At 43.3% G+C, this 19,918-nt stretch overlaps 1 protein-coding gene across 1 annotated transcript; it reads right to left on the bottom strand.

Annotated features, from left to right (window-relative positions):
• Window positions 1–10,329: 10,329 nt before the first annotated feature.
• Window positions 10,330–11,079, bottom strand: LOC117075410 (40S ribosomal protein S26-like). The gene is made up of 2 exons (XM_033197742.1): window positions 10,962–11,079; window positions 10,330–10,640 (listed from the first exon to the last, which is right to left on the bottom strand). The coding sequence occupies exons 1-2, from the start codon at window positions 11,072–11,074 to the stop codon at window positions 10,406–10,408; spliced, it is 348 nt and encodes a 115-aa protein (XP_033053633.1). The 5' UTR covers window positions 11,075–11,079; the 3' UTR covers window positions 10,330–10,405.
• Window positions 11,080–19,918: the final 8,839 nt, after the last annotated feature.

Raw genomic sequence — 19,918 nt, 5'->3', positions numbered from 1 at the left:
TTTTGCTTTATTCTGTTTAGATAACTACATTTAAACAAAATTTATACTTAGGTGTTTTTCAAGTAACCTCTTATTTTGGTGGAACACAGTCAGGTTTTTAGATTTGGAAACTGGCTTGGGTTTGAAAAAAAATGTTAAAACTGGTGACTGATGAAATGACATTTGATCTAACCAATGGTTGGGAGAATTCATGAACAAAGTGCCACATACATGAATTTTCTTGGTTTCAATCCATTAGTTTGGTCTCTGCGAGTCCTACCCAAAGATTTGGACTGGTGTGGAAGTAGCAGAAGCTAGAGTTTCCTTAATGGTGGCAGAGTAACATCACATTAAAAGATAAATGCATTGGCTCCTGAAAAGCACACATCAAAAACTACATGGCCTTTTCTCCTTCCCCCACTCCATCCTCCATCTCTTCAATCATTAGTAAACAGCCATTTAGTTAAGGTCTGCTATGCCAGACACAGTGATGGATTTTGGCAACAACAAAGCAAACACACTGTGTATACAGGAAGATGAGTCCCTTGTTCTCAGGGTACCTACATTTCTTTAGTTCATGCCTACCCATAGCTGGTGCACAACAATGGTAAATTGTGATATTGGTTTCCTGCTTTTTAAATATATACGTATCTCTATATGCACAAGGGGTCTTCAAAATGTTCATGGGAAATGTGTGTTATGAGGAAACTATGTATGGATTTTAAGATTTTTTTGTGCCAAAGTGAACCTGTACTAACTTGTTTTAACATGTCTGAATAGAATCCAGTTTGAGGCACTAAGAAGAATAAAACTTCAGTTTGAAAAGAGCCCCTAACAGAGCAGCATGAATTCTGCTAAAATATAAGCAAGAAAAAAAAACCCATCAAATTGATGTTAAAGCTTGGGTGGAAAGCCGGGCACAGTGACTCACACCTGTAATCCCAGCACTTTGGGAGGCTGAGGTGGGAAGATCATGAGGTCAGCAGATAAAGACCATTCTGGCTAACACAGTGAAACCCTTTCTCTACTAAAAATACAAAAAAGTAGCCAGGTGTGGTGGTGGGCACCTGTAGTCCTAGCTACTCAGGAGGCTGAGGCAGGAGAATGGCGTGAACCCGGGAGGCGGAGCTTACAGTGAGCCGAGATTGCACCACTGCACTCCAGCCTGGACAACAGAGCGAGACTCTGTCTCAAAAAAAACTTGGGTAGAAAAATAGTAAAATCACTGATGCTTTACAAAAAGCTTACAGAGACATAAGTAGTTTACAAATAAATACTTGTTTTAATAAGGGATGAGACAATGTTGAAGATAAAGCCCATAGCAGCAGACCATCCACATCAATTTGTGAGAAAAACATTAATCTTGTTTGTGCCCTAATTGAAATGGACCAATTATTAATAGCACAAGTAGACTACACCATACATATCTCAATTGGTTCAGCTCACAGAATTTTGACTGAAAAATTAAAGCTGAGCAAACATTTTACTTGATGGGTGCCAAAGTTGTTGTACCAAGATCAGCTGCAGACAAGAGCAGAGCTTTGGATGCAAATTTTAAACAAGTGGGATCAATATCCTGAATCATTTCTTTGAAGAATTGTAACTGGAGATAGAACATGGCTTTATCAGTACAATCCAGATGAGAAAGCACAGTCAAAGCAATGGCTACCAAGAGGTGGAAGTGGTCTAGTCAAAAGCTGACCAGCCAAGAGCCAAACTTATAGCAAAAGTTTTGGAGGATGCTTGGGGCATTTTGCTGGTTGACTTTCTGGTAGGACAAAGAATGACAACATCTGCTTATTATGGGAGTGTTTTGAGAAGCCAGCCAAAGTTTCAGCAGAAAAATGCCCAGGAAAGTTTACTAGAGAGTCTTTCTTCACCACAACAATACCCCTGCTTGTTTCGCTCATCAAACAAGGGCAATTTTGTGAAAGTTTCAATGGAAAATCATTAGGCATCCAACTTACAGTTCTGATTTGGCTCCTTCTGACTTCTTTTGTTTCCTAATCTTAAAAAATCTTTAAAGGGCACCCATTTTTCTCTAGTTAATAATGTAAAAATTACTACATTGACATGGTTAAATTCCCAGGCCCCTCAGTTCTCTAGGGGTGGACTAAATGGCTGGTATCATCACTTACAATTTTGTTTTGAATTTGATAGAGTTTATGTTGAGAAACAAAGATTATGTATTTTATATTTATCTTTTAATTCTATTTTCCATGAATTTTTTCAAGTTCTTTCATGTGTATGTGTATGCATATGTGTGTACACATATATATAACTTTATATATGTATGTAGGTATGACTATTCTATTAAAACATAAGCAAAAAGCCATACATATAAGAATAAAGGCATGACAATCAGGTGAACAGAGTGCAGTTGACAAGGCTTTTAGGAAGACAGTTAGGGGTCATACAGTCAGTGGCAGGGAAGGGAGCACGGGAGAGAGATGGGGGTCTGAAGTATCTTAATAATATTTTGATAAAGCAAAAGGTGACTTAATAAAACATGATTTCTTTTCCAGGAAGTACAAAGAACAAAAGTATAGTTTGTATAACTTTATTCTAAAAATGAATTTCTTTCTACTTTAACTTCTATAACAATGAGCGTAGTTTTGATATGACAGACATCTTACACCAGGGACAATACGCTAGGGGAAGGATAGTACTGTGCAGAGAATGTGGGCTTGGGATCTGGGAGCCTGCGTTTGGGTCCTGACTCTGCCTTTCCAGCTGTGTGGCCCTAGGCAGGTTCCTCACATGTAACACAGGGTGGTTCTGAGGATTGAATGAGAGATGTGTGGTAAGGCAACCAGCACAGCACTTAGCACAGAAAAGTTCCCACATAGTCAAAATCTTCCTCTGGTGTCAAAGACTTTGCCTACACTGTCTCTCTACCCTTTTGCTTCCATTCATAAGCTTCTAACAACTTCTTGGTGCTGGTTTAATCTCACAATGGACTGTCGGATTGGTTGTATATATAATTTATACATTTTTCTGTACTTGTGTTTTATTTCCTTGTCATCCAGTTCAACTTATAAGCCCCATTGTATTTAAACTTGTTCAATAGACAAAAATCATTTATTTATTCAGTTTTTACTCCGTGTAAGATACTGTGGGAGATAGAAGATGAATTAAATAGAAACTAACTCTGCCTTCAATGAGCTATTAGTATAGACCATTGTGTCTTCATTGGACTGCCTTACAGGGATAAAGCCTATCTGAATGCTCTAAAGATTCAGAGAAGGGAGACATCATTTCTGAACCATTAATCATAAAGAGGCTTCAGAGTCTAGACCATAGATGAGTGGGTCTGGAAGATTAGGAAAACAGGGGTATCAGATATTGCAGTTGAATTTTTTTTTAAAGTTTCAATGATAATTAACATGAGACATGTTTAGAGAATATTCAACTATGGCCAGAATCTAGGATCTATGTACAAGGGTAGTGGGAGATGTGGTTGAAAAGGTGGGCTGAGGGCAGAACGCCAGGAGCCATGAATGTGGCAAGAGAATGAGCTGTTTTCTATAGGTGAGTGGAAAGCTTTTATGATGAGATTTTTCTTTACAACAATCAATTTACTCTTAGCAGGCAATTTGGGTTGAAAAGGGAAGCTCCAGGAGGGGTGGAAAGTATTTGCAAGACTACACTAATAGTCTGAGTTTAAGGCAACATGAGCTGAACTGGGACACTAGCGGTGAAATGGAAAGGAAACAAAGGGATAGAGAATTCCAGACATCACTCAGGATGAACCAACAGAACTTGGCAACTGATTCATTTTGTTGAGCATGTATTTGTATCATCCGTGTAAGGGCATCCATTTACTTTCCCAGCAAAAGTCCCTTTAGCCTAGCCTGTGATTACTGACAGAGCCTCAGTTCAAGTCATCCCCTTCTCTCTCCACCAATATAATTGCATGTAATAAAAACTTGATGTAACATGGTTAGTCCAGAGCAGATGGGTTATTTCCCTGCTACCAGCATGACATCAGAATTTTGTTATGATAGTTTGGAACTCCCCACAAAGGAATCAGGTTAAATATTCTGAACAATTGCATTGTTCCCTTGTGCCAGGGGATCACAGTCTCCTGTGTAGGAGAGTGTTTGAATTGGTGGGCATGTTATTGGGGGGGGTGTGTGTGTGTATGTGTGTGTGTGTAAAGGAAAGTTTGGTCACTTTTCTCAGGGGCAAGATAGAGCCAGTGCTCCAGCCTGATACTTTCAGGCATGATTCCATGACAATTCCAATAGAAAGCAGCCTCTTCTCACTACTTTTGTGCTCCCTCCCCAAGAGGCAAGATCCTTTCTGGATCAAGTTAACACTGGAAAGGAGGCACTGGAAATAGGGCAACAAGAGTAGTGAGAAAGAGGAAAAAAGGAGAATAGAGGCTGAGGCAGGCAGGAGGAGGGATAGAGAACTACAGAGGAAGAGAGGAAAGGAAAGACAGAAGAGGGAGAGAGTGCAGAGGTGGCAAGGCAGAAAATGCCAGCTTGATCAATAGAGGAACTGCTAACGGGCTTGAAGTGGAGAGAAGCTGCCCAGGAAATGTCTGAGACCTTATGAATGACAAGTGGTCATAGTCTACCACCTCTGCTCATGTGATCTCACCCCCTTGTTTTTATTTTCATTTCTTCACCCTGACTGCTTTGATCTCTTCTTGTTTCTCCCTCTTTCCCCATGCATTTTTCTTGTCTTGTCTTCCTCCTTACCCATGATTTAGTCCTAGGAAATCCAGGCTCTTTCTGCTTGGTCTATGACTTGAGGTTTGCGCTAAAATTGCTGCTGAACACTGAGCCAATGACTGAGCCCAAAGAAACCTCCAAGTCCTCGTCTCCCTTCTTCCTCACCACATTGACCTTCTCCAAAGGCTGGCTCTGCTCTGTGCAGTTTGAGTCACGTGGCTCAGAGGTAACCTTCCTGTCAGCAGAGCCGCCTTGACCTTACCAAGTGTACACAGGTACACTCTTACCTGCCTCTGAAGTCTAGGCAGCCCTAGGCATGGCTTTTCCCTTAGACATTTCAATATAGTCTCCCTTATTTTTATACCTTCTTCTGATATAGGGACTAATGCTCACAGTCTTTCAGGAAAAATAAATTCTTCTGCCACCTTCATGGATCAGGCCAGTGGGCAGAAGTTACATCCCTCAGTTGGTGATGCCTGGGCTAGTGAGCAGCAGACTTGCAGACAGAGCGTGTTCATCAATTTCATGTTCATTGCTAAGCCCATGTTTGTCCCACCTAAAAAGGAGTCTTGTCAGATAATGTTAATGGGAGTGGGAGATAGGGAGGGTCATCCCAAGGAGAGCATATGCTTTACTAATGGAAGTACCAATATATGCATGGCATGCATTTCTCTATTGGCCCATTCATTTGTCAAACATCTACTGAGTATTTACCGTGTACCAAAATATGTGTCGGACACACTGAATATAAATATCAGTTGACAGAGTGCCCCGCCTTCAGGAAATACACAGTTTTATAGGATAGGCAGATGTGAAAACAAATTATTAAAACACAGTGAAGAAGAAAAGTGACAAATTATGAAAGCTAGATGACAGGTCAGATCTTAGAGAAAGAGTGGCTTATTACCTAGCATAAAGAATGTAGACTCCAGGCAGAGAACATAACCTAAAACATACCAGAAGATACAAGAGCCTGGGCTATTTACACGTGAAGGACAAACTCATTGTGGTTCTATGACAAGGGTATGTGTATGGTTGATGGAAAACGAACAGGAGAAGAGAATAGAAATCTAGATAGAAGCCAAGTTATGGAAGGCCTTGTATGCTGAATTCAGTTGGGATTTGTACTGGAGACAATGGGTGTCACTGAAGAATTATGAAATATTAGATGATCACATAAGAAATCTCAAATCTGGAAATCACAACAGTTCAAGCAATGGAAATAGAAAATAAAATAAAATAGAGCACGAGTTGGTGATCTTTTTCTATAAAGAGTCAGATAGTAAATATTCTAGGCTTCTTGGACCATTTGTTCCCTGTTATGATTATTCATCTCTGCCATTGTAGCATGAAGGCAGCCAGAAGTAAGACATTTTTAAAAAGTGAGCATGGTTGTGTTCCAATAAAACTTTATTTACAAAAACAGAGTTCAGGCTGGATTTGATTTGAAGACCATAGTTTGCTGGCTCCTGAGTTAGAAGAATGTTTCAGAATAGAAAAAAAAAAAAAAAGACTTACAGGTGTTTCCCTGTGCTTGTGAAGATGGCTGTACAGTGTTTGAAGTTCTCCCCTGCACTAGGATGTGAGGCTATGCTATCATCTCATATGTAAGCCTGCCTCGCCAGGGCAAAAGGAATGCGTTTACTAGTGTTACGATCAAAGTTCCATGACCATGAAGCAGGCTGAAAACAATGGACCAGAGTCGATTCAGGAAATAATTGAACTCATCAACCAAAACAACGGGACCAGCAACATGGTCTGCCCACAGAAAGAAACAAATTCAAATGAAAAACTGAGTTTATGAAGAAGAAAATTAAGGCTGCCACTCAATGACTGGGTCTCTTGCAAGCATTCAGGATGATCTTTCTATACAGCCATGGTTTCTGAAAAGCATCTTGCTTGTTAAATAATTTTTTGTCTTTATTATAGAATGGGGTTTCGTCATGTTGCCCAGGTTGGTCTCAAACTCCCGGGCTCAAGCAATCCACCCTTCTCAGCCTTCCAAAGCGATGGGATTACAGGCATGAGGCCCCTCACCCAGCCTGAAAAGCACATCTCACGGTGTAGAGTGAACAGGAGGCAGGGCAATGTCTTACGCGTGCCTTGTAGCTAGTCATAGCTTTTCACTGTAGCAACAATCCCAGGTCACCAGAGCATCCGTTTGCCAATCCAAGTCCTGGGACTTTCAGGGATGTTGACATTCCCGGGGCTGTCTGAGTGAGGCCAGCCCTACTGCTGGTGGGGACAGCTTTCTGAGACCTATTGCTGTCCAGCTAGATCCTTCTGTGGTCGAGACTTCAGAGAAATAAGTAGGCAGCAAATAGATAGCACAGGCTCCTGGGTCAAAAGGGTGTTTGTTTGGATCCAGTGTGGGCTTAATGAGAGTTAGTTAACCCCTCTGGTCTTCAGGTACCTCATCTGTAAATTGAGAATTTTTTAAAGTGCCTTCCTTATATGGTGTAAAGATTAAATGAGATCATATCTGAAAGGTGTTTAACACAGAATTTTGCATATATTAAATGTTTAATAAATGTTAAATAAGTAATTTGTATTACTTTTTTTTTTTACTTCCATACCTCATTTAAGAGATCCTTGAGCCATGAAGATAGAATGGGTTTTTTCTTTTTTCCCTTTCAAGGACCATAAATGATTTCAGAGAGACATTGCATAGTTCATATGGCCCAATATCAACATCAGGAAACTACCTGATTGGGTTAGTGCAGGAACCAGGTGCTTTCCATATCATTTAATACGCAACAAAATCTGGAAAAAATGAGGTTTTTTTCTCTTAATTTCTACTTAGGGGAAACCAAGGTTGAGAAAGTTTGGGAAACTCTCCCACAGAGACACGGCTCATCAAAGCTAGCCTAGGACCCAAACCTGGGCTGACACAGAACAAGTTCATTCTTTCTGCCACATTATGCAGGTGTGCTTACTTATTATGTATATGACTTAATACCACTACCTCCTATTGGTATTAAGCTACTTCCAATAGATTGTAAGATCCTTGTGGGCAGCAACCTTGTAATCATTCTGTATCTCTTATGATAGCTGATACAGTGCCTTGCACATGGTGGAGATTCCTATATTTTTTGAATGAATAAATTTGCATCACACCCATTTCTTCTTAGACTCTTCCTCCCTCCACACATGATCTTCCCCCAGCTACAGGATCCCTGAGGGGCCCACAGCAAGGTCTGCTGAGGCATGGCAGCTAGAGCCTCCACGAGTCCATAAAGGTAGGGGGAGGGGCCCCTGCATGGTGGGGCGGCAGAGGAGTGAGGACTCACATCCAGGCCTCAGTCTCTGCCCCTGCATTCCCCTAGGCTGGGGGAGTAATGTCCTGGTACCCAGCATAATTTGCTTTACTAATTGGGAGAAAGGCTTTCTGAAATTGCCAGAATTCCTTTTGCTCTAATTCCCTGACCTGACACAAAGTGGGTGAATGGCTATCACAGAAGAAAAATAGTATTTGTAGCCATGAGTGTCTGATGCCCTGTTCTTCATGAGACAAACCCCAACCCAGTCACGTGCTGTCCTAATTAGGCTGTCAGATACAATTTGGACAAGCTCTGAACTTTTTTGTATGTCTATCCAGACCACTGAACTATTGGATCTTTTCTCATTGCAACTTAGAATGAAAAAAGCGATATAAGAATGTATAAGAAAGGTATTTTAACTTAAAAAATAAATTTGAATTAAGTGACTGTGACCTTCCTGAGCTCATCCTTCTATTTTTAAACTACCTTTGCTTGAATAGCAAGGAAACCATGTCCAGATTCAACCCCCTTACCCTCCTCCCCACCTTTCCTCTGGTCATATTGGCTCAGCTACCATCCGAGTGTCCTGGACAGAGCTCAAAAGCTCAAAGATGAATGGACCCCAAATGATTCACCTTATAGTTTATATGAGTCTGTGGTGACAGCCACTCCACAACACAGGGACAGCCCCTCCACAACATAGGAGATACACAGGGTATTTTCAGGGACTTTGAAGACAATGCCTTAAATACTGACTTACAGAATACAGAATACAGAAGACACTCTTCTGCAAAACACAGATATGAGGACAATTTTCACTACAACAGTTAACATTTTTTTATTTTTGAGAGAGGGTCTCACTCTGTCACCCATGCTGGAACACAGTAGCACAATTATTGCTCACTGCAGCCTCACCCTCCCAGGCTCAAGAGATCCTCCTGCTTCCACCTTCTGAGTAGCTGGGACCATAGGTTAGCTGGGACCGCAGGCATGCATCACCATGCCTGGCTATTAAAAAAAAAATTTTTGTAGAGATGATGTCCCACTATATTGCCCAGGCTGATCTCAAACTTCTCGGCTTAAGCAATCCTCCAGCCTCCACCTCCCAAAATGCTAGGATTACAGGCAAGCATGAGCCACCGTGCTTGGCCAGTTAACATTTTAACATGAGGAAAGTTGGGCTTTTGTTTGTTTATTTGTTGTTTTTTGAGAGTAGTGCTGAGGGCTGGGTTGGGGTACAAGGCAGGAGCTGGAGAGGGCAGTTGTGGGATTGGAAGGCACAAGTTGGTTGTGCATCTAGGTCTGGAGGAATTTTTAATTTTCTCAACCTGTAAACAATGAGCAGCAGCTCATTTCACTCTCATTTCTGTGGTGTTGTTGTTTGTTTGCTTTTTACCTTGTTAACTCTTCTGGAGGCTCTTGTGTAGACTGGGTTTTGGTTCCTAGACCTCATACACAAGGAAGAAAATATAGCCACTGCTGCTGTCCCCTTGGTGTGTGCATAGATCCTTATAAATAAGTCTCAATTAACTCTCTTTTCTGTGACCCAAGGAAGCCCCTGCTGATCCTGGCTCTGTTAATAAAGCGTGTGCCTGTACTGGAAGTAATTAAATGGGTTGAGTACAATTGTCAGAGCTCCAAGGGCCGAAGTACTGTCTTTTGCCAGGGCAAGAGTAATAGCTAACCTCCTTTGTTGGGAACATAATGAGAGAGACAGGCGTGAAGAAAGCCCATTGTCGGCAACACAGATAACTCTGGTGTACCTGGGATTTGTTATAAATGTATTTTGATGGCTTATTATGCCGGGAAGAATGTTTCCCTATCTTCAGGACTACTGAGCAGAACAGAGGAAATAATCCCAGTGTGACATTTTTTTAGCTAGATACGAGTCTCTAATAGAGACGATGGGGGGATTCCATGTAGACCAGGATGCTGAATTTACACTGTCTTCTTTATTAATCTTCTAGTCCTGCCTAAATGACCTATGCATGTGGATAGATGGGCTGCTCACTATTGGATGTTTTGCAGAGAGATAGACCTGAGAATAATTATGAAAGACTAATTCTTTTCAGGAATAGGGCTTTTAAAATGACATTTCCTTCCATACAAAAGCAATTTTTCCTTTCTGCTTGACAGTCGATGGCAGGTAAGTGGGGAGTAACTCTCATAATCAACAAAATGTCTGTGAAATCATGTGTTTAACAAAACTGAAGAGGCTCCCTTGCTCTAGACCAGCTCAGAGCCCTTGTATGCTGATGTGTGCTATCATTCTGCAAGGGGGTGACAGTGTGCACTGGGGAGGTTTCCCCAAATGTGCTGGACCGTAGGCTGTTTTTAAGAGGAAGAAACTTCTAGGACTAGTGTTTCACAGGCTATCCTTTGGGAAATGATGTTTTTATAGCAATCTATTTTTTTTTTAAGTACAATTTCCATTTTATTTTTCTCCAGAGAATAGTCTGTCTCAGTCTTTAAGGACTCAGCTCCTTACATGGGCTTTGGTGGGGGACGTGGGGCAGCACCCGCAGGTCTAAAGCGGGGAGGGGGTGTTCGGTCCTTGCGGGCTTCACGAGATCGATTCCTGACTACTTTGCTGTGAATTGCACAACTCACACAGTAATGTAGCTTCATATACAGCTTGGGAAGCACATAGGCATCAAAGACGCTCGCTTCAGAAATGTCCCCGACCGCTGTGGCCTCCACTAGGTTTCTAATGACGAATTTCTTTTCTTTTTTTTTTTTTTTTAGAGACGGCGTCTGACTCCGTCGCCCAGGCTGGAGTGCAGTGGCGCAATCTCGGCTCACTGCAACTCCGCCTCTTGGGCTCACGCCATTCTCCCGCCTCAGCCTCCCGAGTAGCTGGGACTACAGGCGCCCGCCACCACGCCCAGCTAGTTTTTTGTATTTTTTTTTAGTAGAGACGGGGTTTCACCGTGTCAGCCAGGATGGTCTTGATCTCCTGACCCCATGATCCGCCCGTCTCGGCCTCCCAAAGTGCTGGGATTACAGGCTTGAGCCACCGCGCCCGGCCTGAATGGCGAATTTCTTAATGGCCTTGTCCTTGGGCATGCATCGGGCACAGTTAGTGCAGCGAATAGGCTGCACATGGCCGCGGCCCTTTTTGGCACGACCGTTGTTCCTTCTTTTGTTTGTCATTTTTTTATGGGTCTTTACGTCTCTTATCTTGGCCACAATTCTTTAAAAATTCATTTTAGGCCAGATGCGGTGGCTCATGTCTGTAATCCCAGCACTTTGGGAGACCAAGGCGGGCAGATCATGAGGTCAGGAGTTCGAGGCCAGCCTGGCCAACATGGTGAAACCCCATCTCTACTAAAAATAGAAAAATTAGCCCAGTGTGGTGGCAGGTGCCTGTAATCCCAGTTACTTGGGAGGCTGAGGAAGGAGAATCGCTTGGACCCAGGAGGCAAAGGTTTCAGCGAGCCAAGATAGCACCATTGCACTCCAGCCTGAGTGACAGAGTAAGGCTCCATCTCAAAAAAAAAAAAAAAAAAAAAAAAAAAAAAAAATATATATATATATATGTTTTAGAACTATTCAGACATGGCCAGATTGGTTTATATTCCCGTCTTCAAAAGATAACACCCTGGCTGTTGGCTAAAAATCAATGACTGGATCATGTCAATCCCTGATATCATCTTCCTTTCCTTACAACCCACCCAGGCTCTCAGATGACAGACCTGGCTTCACCCTGCACATGTTAACATAGCTGGGCACTGGGGCCTCAGGATTCCTGTAACTGCCACTCTCAGAATGCTGGGAGATGCTCTTTATCACACTGGTTTGGGTTGGAAAGATAACAGACTTGGGGAAAACTCTCCCAGTCCCATTCTCTTTATTGTTTTCCAAGTTTTCCTTTTAAATATTTCTTCCTTTCTCCTTACATCAGGACAAGTATCATCCTTAATATCCAAAACTGTGGCCTATGTTTAGATTACTGCCACTCTAGGAAAAATGCTCTCTTTAGAAATTTCGACTCTTTGAATTTTTTTCTTTTCGTTACATCCACGTGGGTTACATTTGCATTTTAAAAGAAGACAAAAGGGAAAAGATAATGGTGTGCCCAACAGAATGAGTCCCTGATGCTGCCTATTAAGCACAGTGACAATCTGGTTAAGAGTCTCTGAGGAAATTCTTGTCTCCTGATAGTTTGTCAGTTGAGTTGGATGGGCCCTTCCCGGTCACTTGCACATAAGGCAAATCCTGCATGTTTTGCATCACTAAGCATCCGGACTACATGACTGTTTGTGGCTGCATAATTAACCACCGCCAAACTCCATGGCCTCACATGATAATAATGTATTATTTCCTATTGATTCTGTGGGTTTCTTGGCTCAGCTGCATAGTGCTGCTCTGCATGGTGCTAGCTGGGGCACTCATGTGGCTGTACTTAGCTGGCAGCTTGGTTGGGGCTGGAACATCCAAGATGGCCTCATTCATGCGACTATAGTTGATGCTGGCCATTAACTTAGATGTTTTAATTCCCCTCACATGGCTTTCCTTCCTCCAGTAGTCTAGACTGACTTCCTATGAGCACCAAGGATGGGTTCCAAGAGGATAAAAGTTGAATTGCTTGCATCCCATTTTATCAGCCAAACAAGTCACAAGGCCAGCACAGATTCAAAGGGAGGGGAAATTGATTCAAAGGGAGGGGAAATCCCTTGATGAAAGGAGCAACATGGTCAGAGGTGGGAGATGCATCTTTAAGGGTCTACTCTGATGACTATCCTCAAACACTTGAGATAACCCAGAGACTAGCTCAGTAAAACAGTTCACATCTACCTACTGCTCCAACTTTGCAGAACTTCAGAGAAAAGACACCAGGACCGGGGTTACATCATGTTAGCCAGGATGGTCTCAATCTCCTCATCTCGCTATCTGCCTGCCTCGACCTCCCAAAGTGCTGGAAGTATAGGCGTAAGTGGGCATGGTAGCGCATGCCTGTAGTCACAGCTACTAGGAAGGCTGAGGCAAGAGAATTGCCTGAATTCAGGAGATGGAGGTTGCAGTGAGCCAAGGTTGCACTACTGCACTCCAGTCTGGGAGACAGAGTGAGACTTGTGAAAAAAAAGGAAGAAGAAAGGCAGAAAGAAAGAAAGGCAGAAAGAAAGAAAGGCAGAAAGAAAGAAAGAAAGAAGAAAGAAAGAAAGAGAGAGAGAGAGAGAGAGAGAAAGAAAGAAAGAAAGAGAAAGAGAGAGAGAGAAAGAAAGAAAGAGAAGAAGAAAGAAAGAAAGAAGAGAAGAAAGAAAGAAAGAAGAAAGAAGAAAGAAAGAAAAGAAAGGGAAAGACTCCAGAGCTCAGATTCACAATTGTATTCTTTTATGAGAGTCCTGGCCTATGGATATCTCTGAATGAGACTGATGTTGCTCTAATTTTCATATCACAGAAAATGAAAAGGAAGCTCTCTGATATTGGGGCTAGGTCTACAGTTTACCATCCCAAACTTTGTTCTGCCAAAGGAAAATGTGGCAATAAGCCTTGGTACCCAACATTGGAAAGCTCAGGGAATACTGACATTTGACAGATTTCCTCAATTACTCCCCAGATGTTCACAGTATGGTAAGTCCTAGCCTCTAGCTCACTTTTGGCTTCTGCAGACAGACACAGGGAGCTTCCTAGCATTTTCCTGAAGCTTCAGGATAAATCAAAGTTTAGAAATCCTCGTTAAAGGTATTGAGAACACCTTGGTTACAGGTATTGAGGCTTCCCTCTTCAAAAGCCTTACTAGCTCAAATGCTACTCATTTACTTAAGAGCATTGTGGATTTTAAAATGACAATATGAGTAAAAGAATGAATTCTAATATTACTGCCCCCAAGCCCATCCTTTTTGTATATCAGATGGTTCACATAACTGCCTAAAAAGGCAGATATGTGACTAAGTGTTCAGAAATCAACAACAGCCATGATCCACTATGATGTCACATGCACGGTAAATACAGCAAGAAAATCTATCCCAGATATTGAAAAGGAGAATGCAGGTAGATACCAGGAAGACTGTTCTAGCTGTTAAGCTTTGGGACAGATGACCAAGGGCTCTTTGACTCATTCATCAGAGCTTGAAGGATACATTAAGTAATAGCTACACAAGCTGTCTTGGTTGATGCCCTGGCAGAAGTCGGGGAAAAGTCTTTTATGACCTTCTCAAATCATTTTTTGCTCTCTGGGACTGTTTCTGCTCATAATTGTCATATGTTTTCTTCCCACGACATTCATTAGTCTGTAAGATACAAAGATGTTCATATTTATTTGCATTTAAATTGCTTTCCCCTTTGAATCTAGATAACACCTGAGGCTTTATTAGTGTGCTCATTAGGAGTGGTTACCACGCAGAGATGAGGCTGGAATGAGAGGCAGGTTGCTCTGTGCACACACAAATCCTGCCCAAACTGTAGCCTGGAAGAGAGGACAGAATGGGTTCTGGGTCGCTTTCTTCCCTGGAGTTTTCTCTGAGATAAGCCTGCTTGTCAAGCAATGCTTCTGTGCCTGACCATAAAGGCAGCCCTGATGCTGAATGAGAATACTGAAAAAACAAGAACATTCTGAATACACAGTTCACTGGATTATCAAAGCTTCCTTGCAAATGAGAGTTTGGCTTCTACTTTTTCTGACCAATTTAATCAAAATAGCTCCACTTATTTCTGCTTAATGATTTGGCTTGCAAGATGGCAGTTGTGAAGTTTGAATGGGCTTTTCAGCTCACCCATTTTTGTCAGGATTCAGGGCTGGCAAAGCCTACAAGTTGGTTGATTTGGGCAATCCATGTATATCTGGCTTGTAGAATAACTAGTCATTACTGCATGCTGGAGGACACTGGGACTTGTGAGGGTGCTATGGGTGGATTCTGGGTCTGGGCTTCTGCATGGTTGATGATGCCGCTACACTTCTGAGCCTGGTTTGTGATCATTGCAACCCTACCACATCCACAAGGAAGCCTCTATTCAGCTTAGGTCACCGCAGTCCAAGGGAAAACAAGCCTGGCATTGCCACAGTTGCTACCATAATAAAGGGCAAGCTCCTTGCTTCCCAGGCCTTTCTACGTGGCCCAGATGGGACTATACAGGCAGTTGTTGGTGTTAAGTGTTGAACAAAACCACATCCCTCTCAGACTCCTTCCTCTGTCTCTCCCCGTTTAAACCTGGGTGACCAAGTTCTCAAATTAAATTTCTTCTGTTTTAAATATTTAGAGTCAATTATCTTCTCCTGGTTGGACCCTGGCTCCTCCAGGTAACCTGGAAAGCTACCTACCTAGACTTGATCCCTGCCCCATGCTGTTCATCACTCTCCCTTTTGAGTAGCTTTGCACAGAATATGCAGGTGAAGTTGGATGGCAGCTCTAATTCAGTCCAGGGATCAATGGCCAATTCAGCTGTGTGAACTTATAAAGTTTTTGCATCTATCTCTCCTGAGTCCACTTTTCATCCCAGATTGGATAATTCATTCATCATTCACTCATTCATTCTGCACATTTTAGAGAATCCCTCTGTCTGCAGAAATCATTTCCGGAGACCCAATTACAGAGAAGCAGGATGTGGGCTATGAAAAGCACAGAAGCCTCTTTGGAGTCTAATGTCAAAATTTCCCACCCCAGCTGTGTAGAGAGATGTGAAGTCTGCAGGACCTGGGGGTGGGGAGAACATAACTAGAGCTCTCCTCTCCTCACCAGAGCTCCCAGGCAACTGACTACAGCGGTCAATTGCTCTGCTTATGGGCCTGGTAGATTGTTAGAAAAAAAATGTACTCTAGCATAGGGCTGGGAAAAAATAGCACTCCACATTCTGTCTGTTGCAAAATGATTCCACTCTGTTATCAATGCAGGCAAAGCCCTCTTAAATCCATCAGTGTGACCTCCCCATGCCTCTGCATAAAATAGGCAGAGGGAAACTAAATTGTGGTGAACAACCAAAATCCACATTTCTAAAAATGAAATGGAAAGAAAAAAAAGAACACTTCCCCTACAGAAGTAGAATCTTCCTCATTTCACACCTAACAGTTGCTCCTATTCATCAAGCACTTATCATCAAGCCAGAACCACAGGCATGGTTTCATTTTGTCCCTGATAGCAAAAAAACCCTACACAGTAGGCTTTTGTTAATCCCCATTTTACAGATGAGGAGTTTAAGCCAGGGTACATTTCTGTACTTCACCAAGAACATGTAACTCCTAAGCAGCAGAGTCGGGAGCCATACCTAAGCCCACTGGTTTCTCAAGCTCGAGGTCTTCCCATGATTCCTCACCAGCCAGCAATTTTCATGTTAGCGTCCTAGGTTTCTGGGTCGCTTAACCATAATGGGTCCGGAAAGCAGGCTAGTTTCCTATCATGGTGCCAGAGACAAAAAAAAAAAAGGAGGAAAGGAAAATCTGTGCTGAAAAAAAAACAAAAACAAAAGCAAAAAAACAAGGCACAAGCAAAAGGGCAAGGCCATTGGGTCCTCAATGGTTTGGTGGCCACCTGACTTTGCTCCCTTCCTTTTGCAGGGAAAATGACAAGTTCACTGTTTTCCAAAGAGGAGTGGCTTGTGTGGCCTCTCAGAGGTTTCCTGGAATGTAGCTCCACATTTCTGGTGAGCCTGTGCTGCTGGAAATCCTGAGTAATGGAGAGAACATAGGCACTGGAAAGGAGGAGCTGGGCTGAACATCCACTCTGCTGCTTACTAGCCAGGTGAATCTAGGTCAGTTACTGAAACTCTTGGAGCCTCAGTTTCCTTGCTTGTAAATGAGGCTATCAGTCATTCTTCCATCATCAATTTGTTGTGAAAACTAAATGAGATAATAATTGTACTTTACTTAGAACATTGCTTGTACCGTTAGTGCTATCTAAGTATTAGCTGCCACTATTAACATTGTTTATCATGCTCTCAGGTGGTTAGAGACCACAAATGCCCTCTCTTGTAGACAAGATACGTTTTTTTTAAAAACACCAATGAATTTATGTTGTGGCCAAGGTATGTTTTACCCCTGGACGATGCTTCAGGACCTCAACAAATGCTGGCCCCCACCAGAGAAGGTGTCCCCAAAGCTTTTTTCCTGCAAAGTGGAATGGCCTTGTCTTCAGGGCAGCTTCTAACTCTGAACTCAAAAATGATGTGTCATATATTCTTCTTGAGGTTTCGTGGATATACTTGACACTTCACGTTTCTCATTCAAATTCAGCGGGAGAAAGGAAAACCAGTTCTGGAGAAGAGCCTAGAGGTGGGGCAGGTTGGTGAGTACTCATGGTTTTTCCACCACTTACCCCGACTTCCACCCCAGGACAGCCACTGCCACACACAGTTCTCCTAGGCTTGCCCATGTCCATCTTGAATGGTCATCTTACTTCCTTTCTGTGACTTGCCATCTTTTTGCAATAGCAGGCTGTATCTAGACCATTCTCTGCTTCAGTTTACCTCTTGCCTTGCTGTTATTTAACTACAGATTTCAGTCAGCTCAAGAGAACATTTTTGCAGGAGGGAGAGAGAAGGAGCCCAAATGATAAAATGTCTTGCTACAAAATCCATTTTTCTGTAACGTTTGGGGCTTGGAGCTTCCATTTCAGGTTGACATTTTAAAATGTATCTGCGAGAACACCAGTAAGGGAACTGATGATGACACTGCATTTCTGAAGCCCTTTCACAAGATGGCTGGGGAGATGATTTATCGTATTTATTTATTCCAATTTGGCAGCTAATGGCAGGGCCTGTATCAAGGCTGCATGCACTGGTGCTTGGCACTGGTTTCAATGCCTCTGCCTTGCTTGCCTTTACCCCTGGCTTCTCTTCCTTTCCCAGAGGGTCCAGCTGCATCAGGTGACAATCCCTTTGCGACTGTGCAACCTGGAGGGACAGGGTAGTCTGCAGTTGGGCAGTGGCCAGATGACATCATGCAGTTTCACTTCAGTTTCCCCAAAGTGAACTGGGTCAAGTGTATTGAGGCAAAAAGGCCATAAGTGGCTCAATACCAGACTGCATCCCTGGAAGCAGAAAGCGTGACTCATGGGCAAGACAGAGACCCGATGGCAGGCTGGTCAACCAGTGTGCTGAGCCCTCATATACACCAAACCTAGAAAGGCTCTGCATAAGTCCCAGTTTCCTCATCTGTAAGATGGACACAGGCCCTTTTGGAAAAGGCATTTGCCTTCTTACCTACAGAATGTATTTGCAAAGGGATTAACAATTAGAGCAAGCCGAGTCTATATGGTTGTCTGTGTCCTGGGAACTTTACCCTTCTAAGTATCCTCTTAGTACTAGTTTGGATTTGCCTAGTTACAGTGTTATTTCAGAACTCACAGAAAAGCCTGGCTTTTGTACTCACAGCAAGACAGAGTAATAGGAATGGAATAGAATTAGCAAGTACTAGCACAGTGATCACTAGCACATGATCGAGTGGGAGGTGATAGGGTTTGGGGATCATCCTCCCTGAGTAAAATGGGGTGTTCAACGGGTAGGTGGAGCACTGCCTTAAGGAAACTAGAGAAGCGGGTGTATTGGTTATCTATTCTCCGGTTCTGTTATCTATTTAACAAGTAGCCCCTAAATTTAGTAACTTAAAATAATTATTCTCTCATGATTTCTGTGAATTGGGAATTCAGGAGCAGCTTTGTTGGCAGTTATGGCCCAAGGTCTCACAGGAGGTCACAATCAGACGTCGGCCAGATACAGTCTTATGAAGGCTTGCCTGGATGCCGAGATCTGCTTCCAAAGTGGCTCCTGACCCTTGGTGGACAGCTTTGGTTCCTCCCCAGGGAGGAGGAACCTCCTACAGGGAACCTCCTCCCCAGGGAACCTCCTACAAGGCTGCTGGGGCTGATGGCAAGGTGGCTGACTTCCCCAGAGAGATGGGTCCAAGGGCACAAGACAAGCTACGACATCCCCTATGACCTCACCTCAGAGGTTGTACATCATCATGTCAGCTGCATGCTACTGTGGTCACACAGGTCACCCCTGAGTGAATGTGAGAGCAAACTGCTCAAGGGTGTGACTGCAAGGTGAGGATAAGTGGGGACTACCTTGAAGCTGTCTACCACAGGGGGGAAGGTGCTATTTGGAAATGCAGGAAAACTCCATTTGAGGGTGGGATTGTTGGGAGGAAGGACAAGGGACAGCAGACAGATATCAAAACAGAAGCTTGGGGACCAAAGCCTAAGCCAAGGGCCAACTTACTTAAACTGGATCATGGATATGAATCCATGCACAGGAGACTCATGACCTTAAGGGAACCTACAAGGGAGGTGACATGACTCAGGCTGCAGTACTAGCTTGACCCCTGTCACTTCACTGTGGAGGAATTTGTAAGCCAGGCAGGATCCTAATGTGCATCTCTGGGCCTACTTTCTCCAGGCTGACTTATTGAAGCTGTGGCTTGATGCTGAGTTCACCGTCAGGGCTGAGGCTGTTCAGGAGCTTCCTTTTCCAAGCCCAGATAGGTCTTAAAGGTAGGTAGAGTGGCCGTCCATGCAGGGAGAGCCCAGAGGCTGGAGAGCTAGCTAGGCTCTGGTTGAGTCTGTTTTGTGGCTAGGTGGTTGGTTCTGCCTTGTGTCCTTAGGAAGTCCTGGGCTTCCCACAACCACCTTTAGTTTTCAACTGTGTGAACAGACACCACGCCCCAGACCAGAGAAGAAAACACTGTGAGTGTGCAAGCAAGCTCTTAACCAGCACCCCAATGTGCCTTTGTTTGCCCTCTCCCCCTTGGTACATAGAACCAATCTCAAAAATTGCTCCCTTACACTTCTATCAAAATCTCAAATTTCCAAAGTCCTATCAAGAACATTGTCTCCGTAAGCCAAGGCTAGAGATGAGTTTTCATAATAACTTCACTAGACAAAAGAGAAAACTGAGGCTACAAGAGGCAAGACCTACCCAGAACCATTTGGCTAAGCCCAGCACTCTGCCCATGGTCCATGCACCCCTTGACCCTGACATCAGCAAAGCAGTCCCCATCACCAAAGTGTGGTCTGCCACGTGCCCCTGGGAAGACGAACCAATCTGAGATTGCAAACAACAGGAAAG

Source organism: Trachypithecus francoisi, unplaced genomic scaffold (assembly GCF_009764315.1).
Source record: "Trachypithecus francoisi isolate TF-2019V2 unplaced genomic scaffold, Tfra_2.0 Lachesis_group5, whole genome shotgun sequence".
In the NCBI taxonomy this organism is placed as follows: domain Eukaryota; kingdom Metazoa; phylum Chordata; class Mammalia; order Primates; family Cercopithecidae; genus Trachypithecus; species Trachypithecus francoisi.
This window is presented reverse-complemented; position numbering and strand designations above follow the sequence as displayed.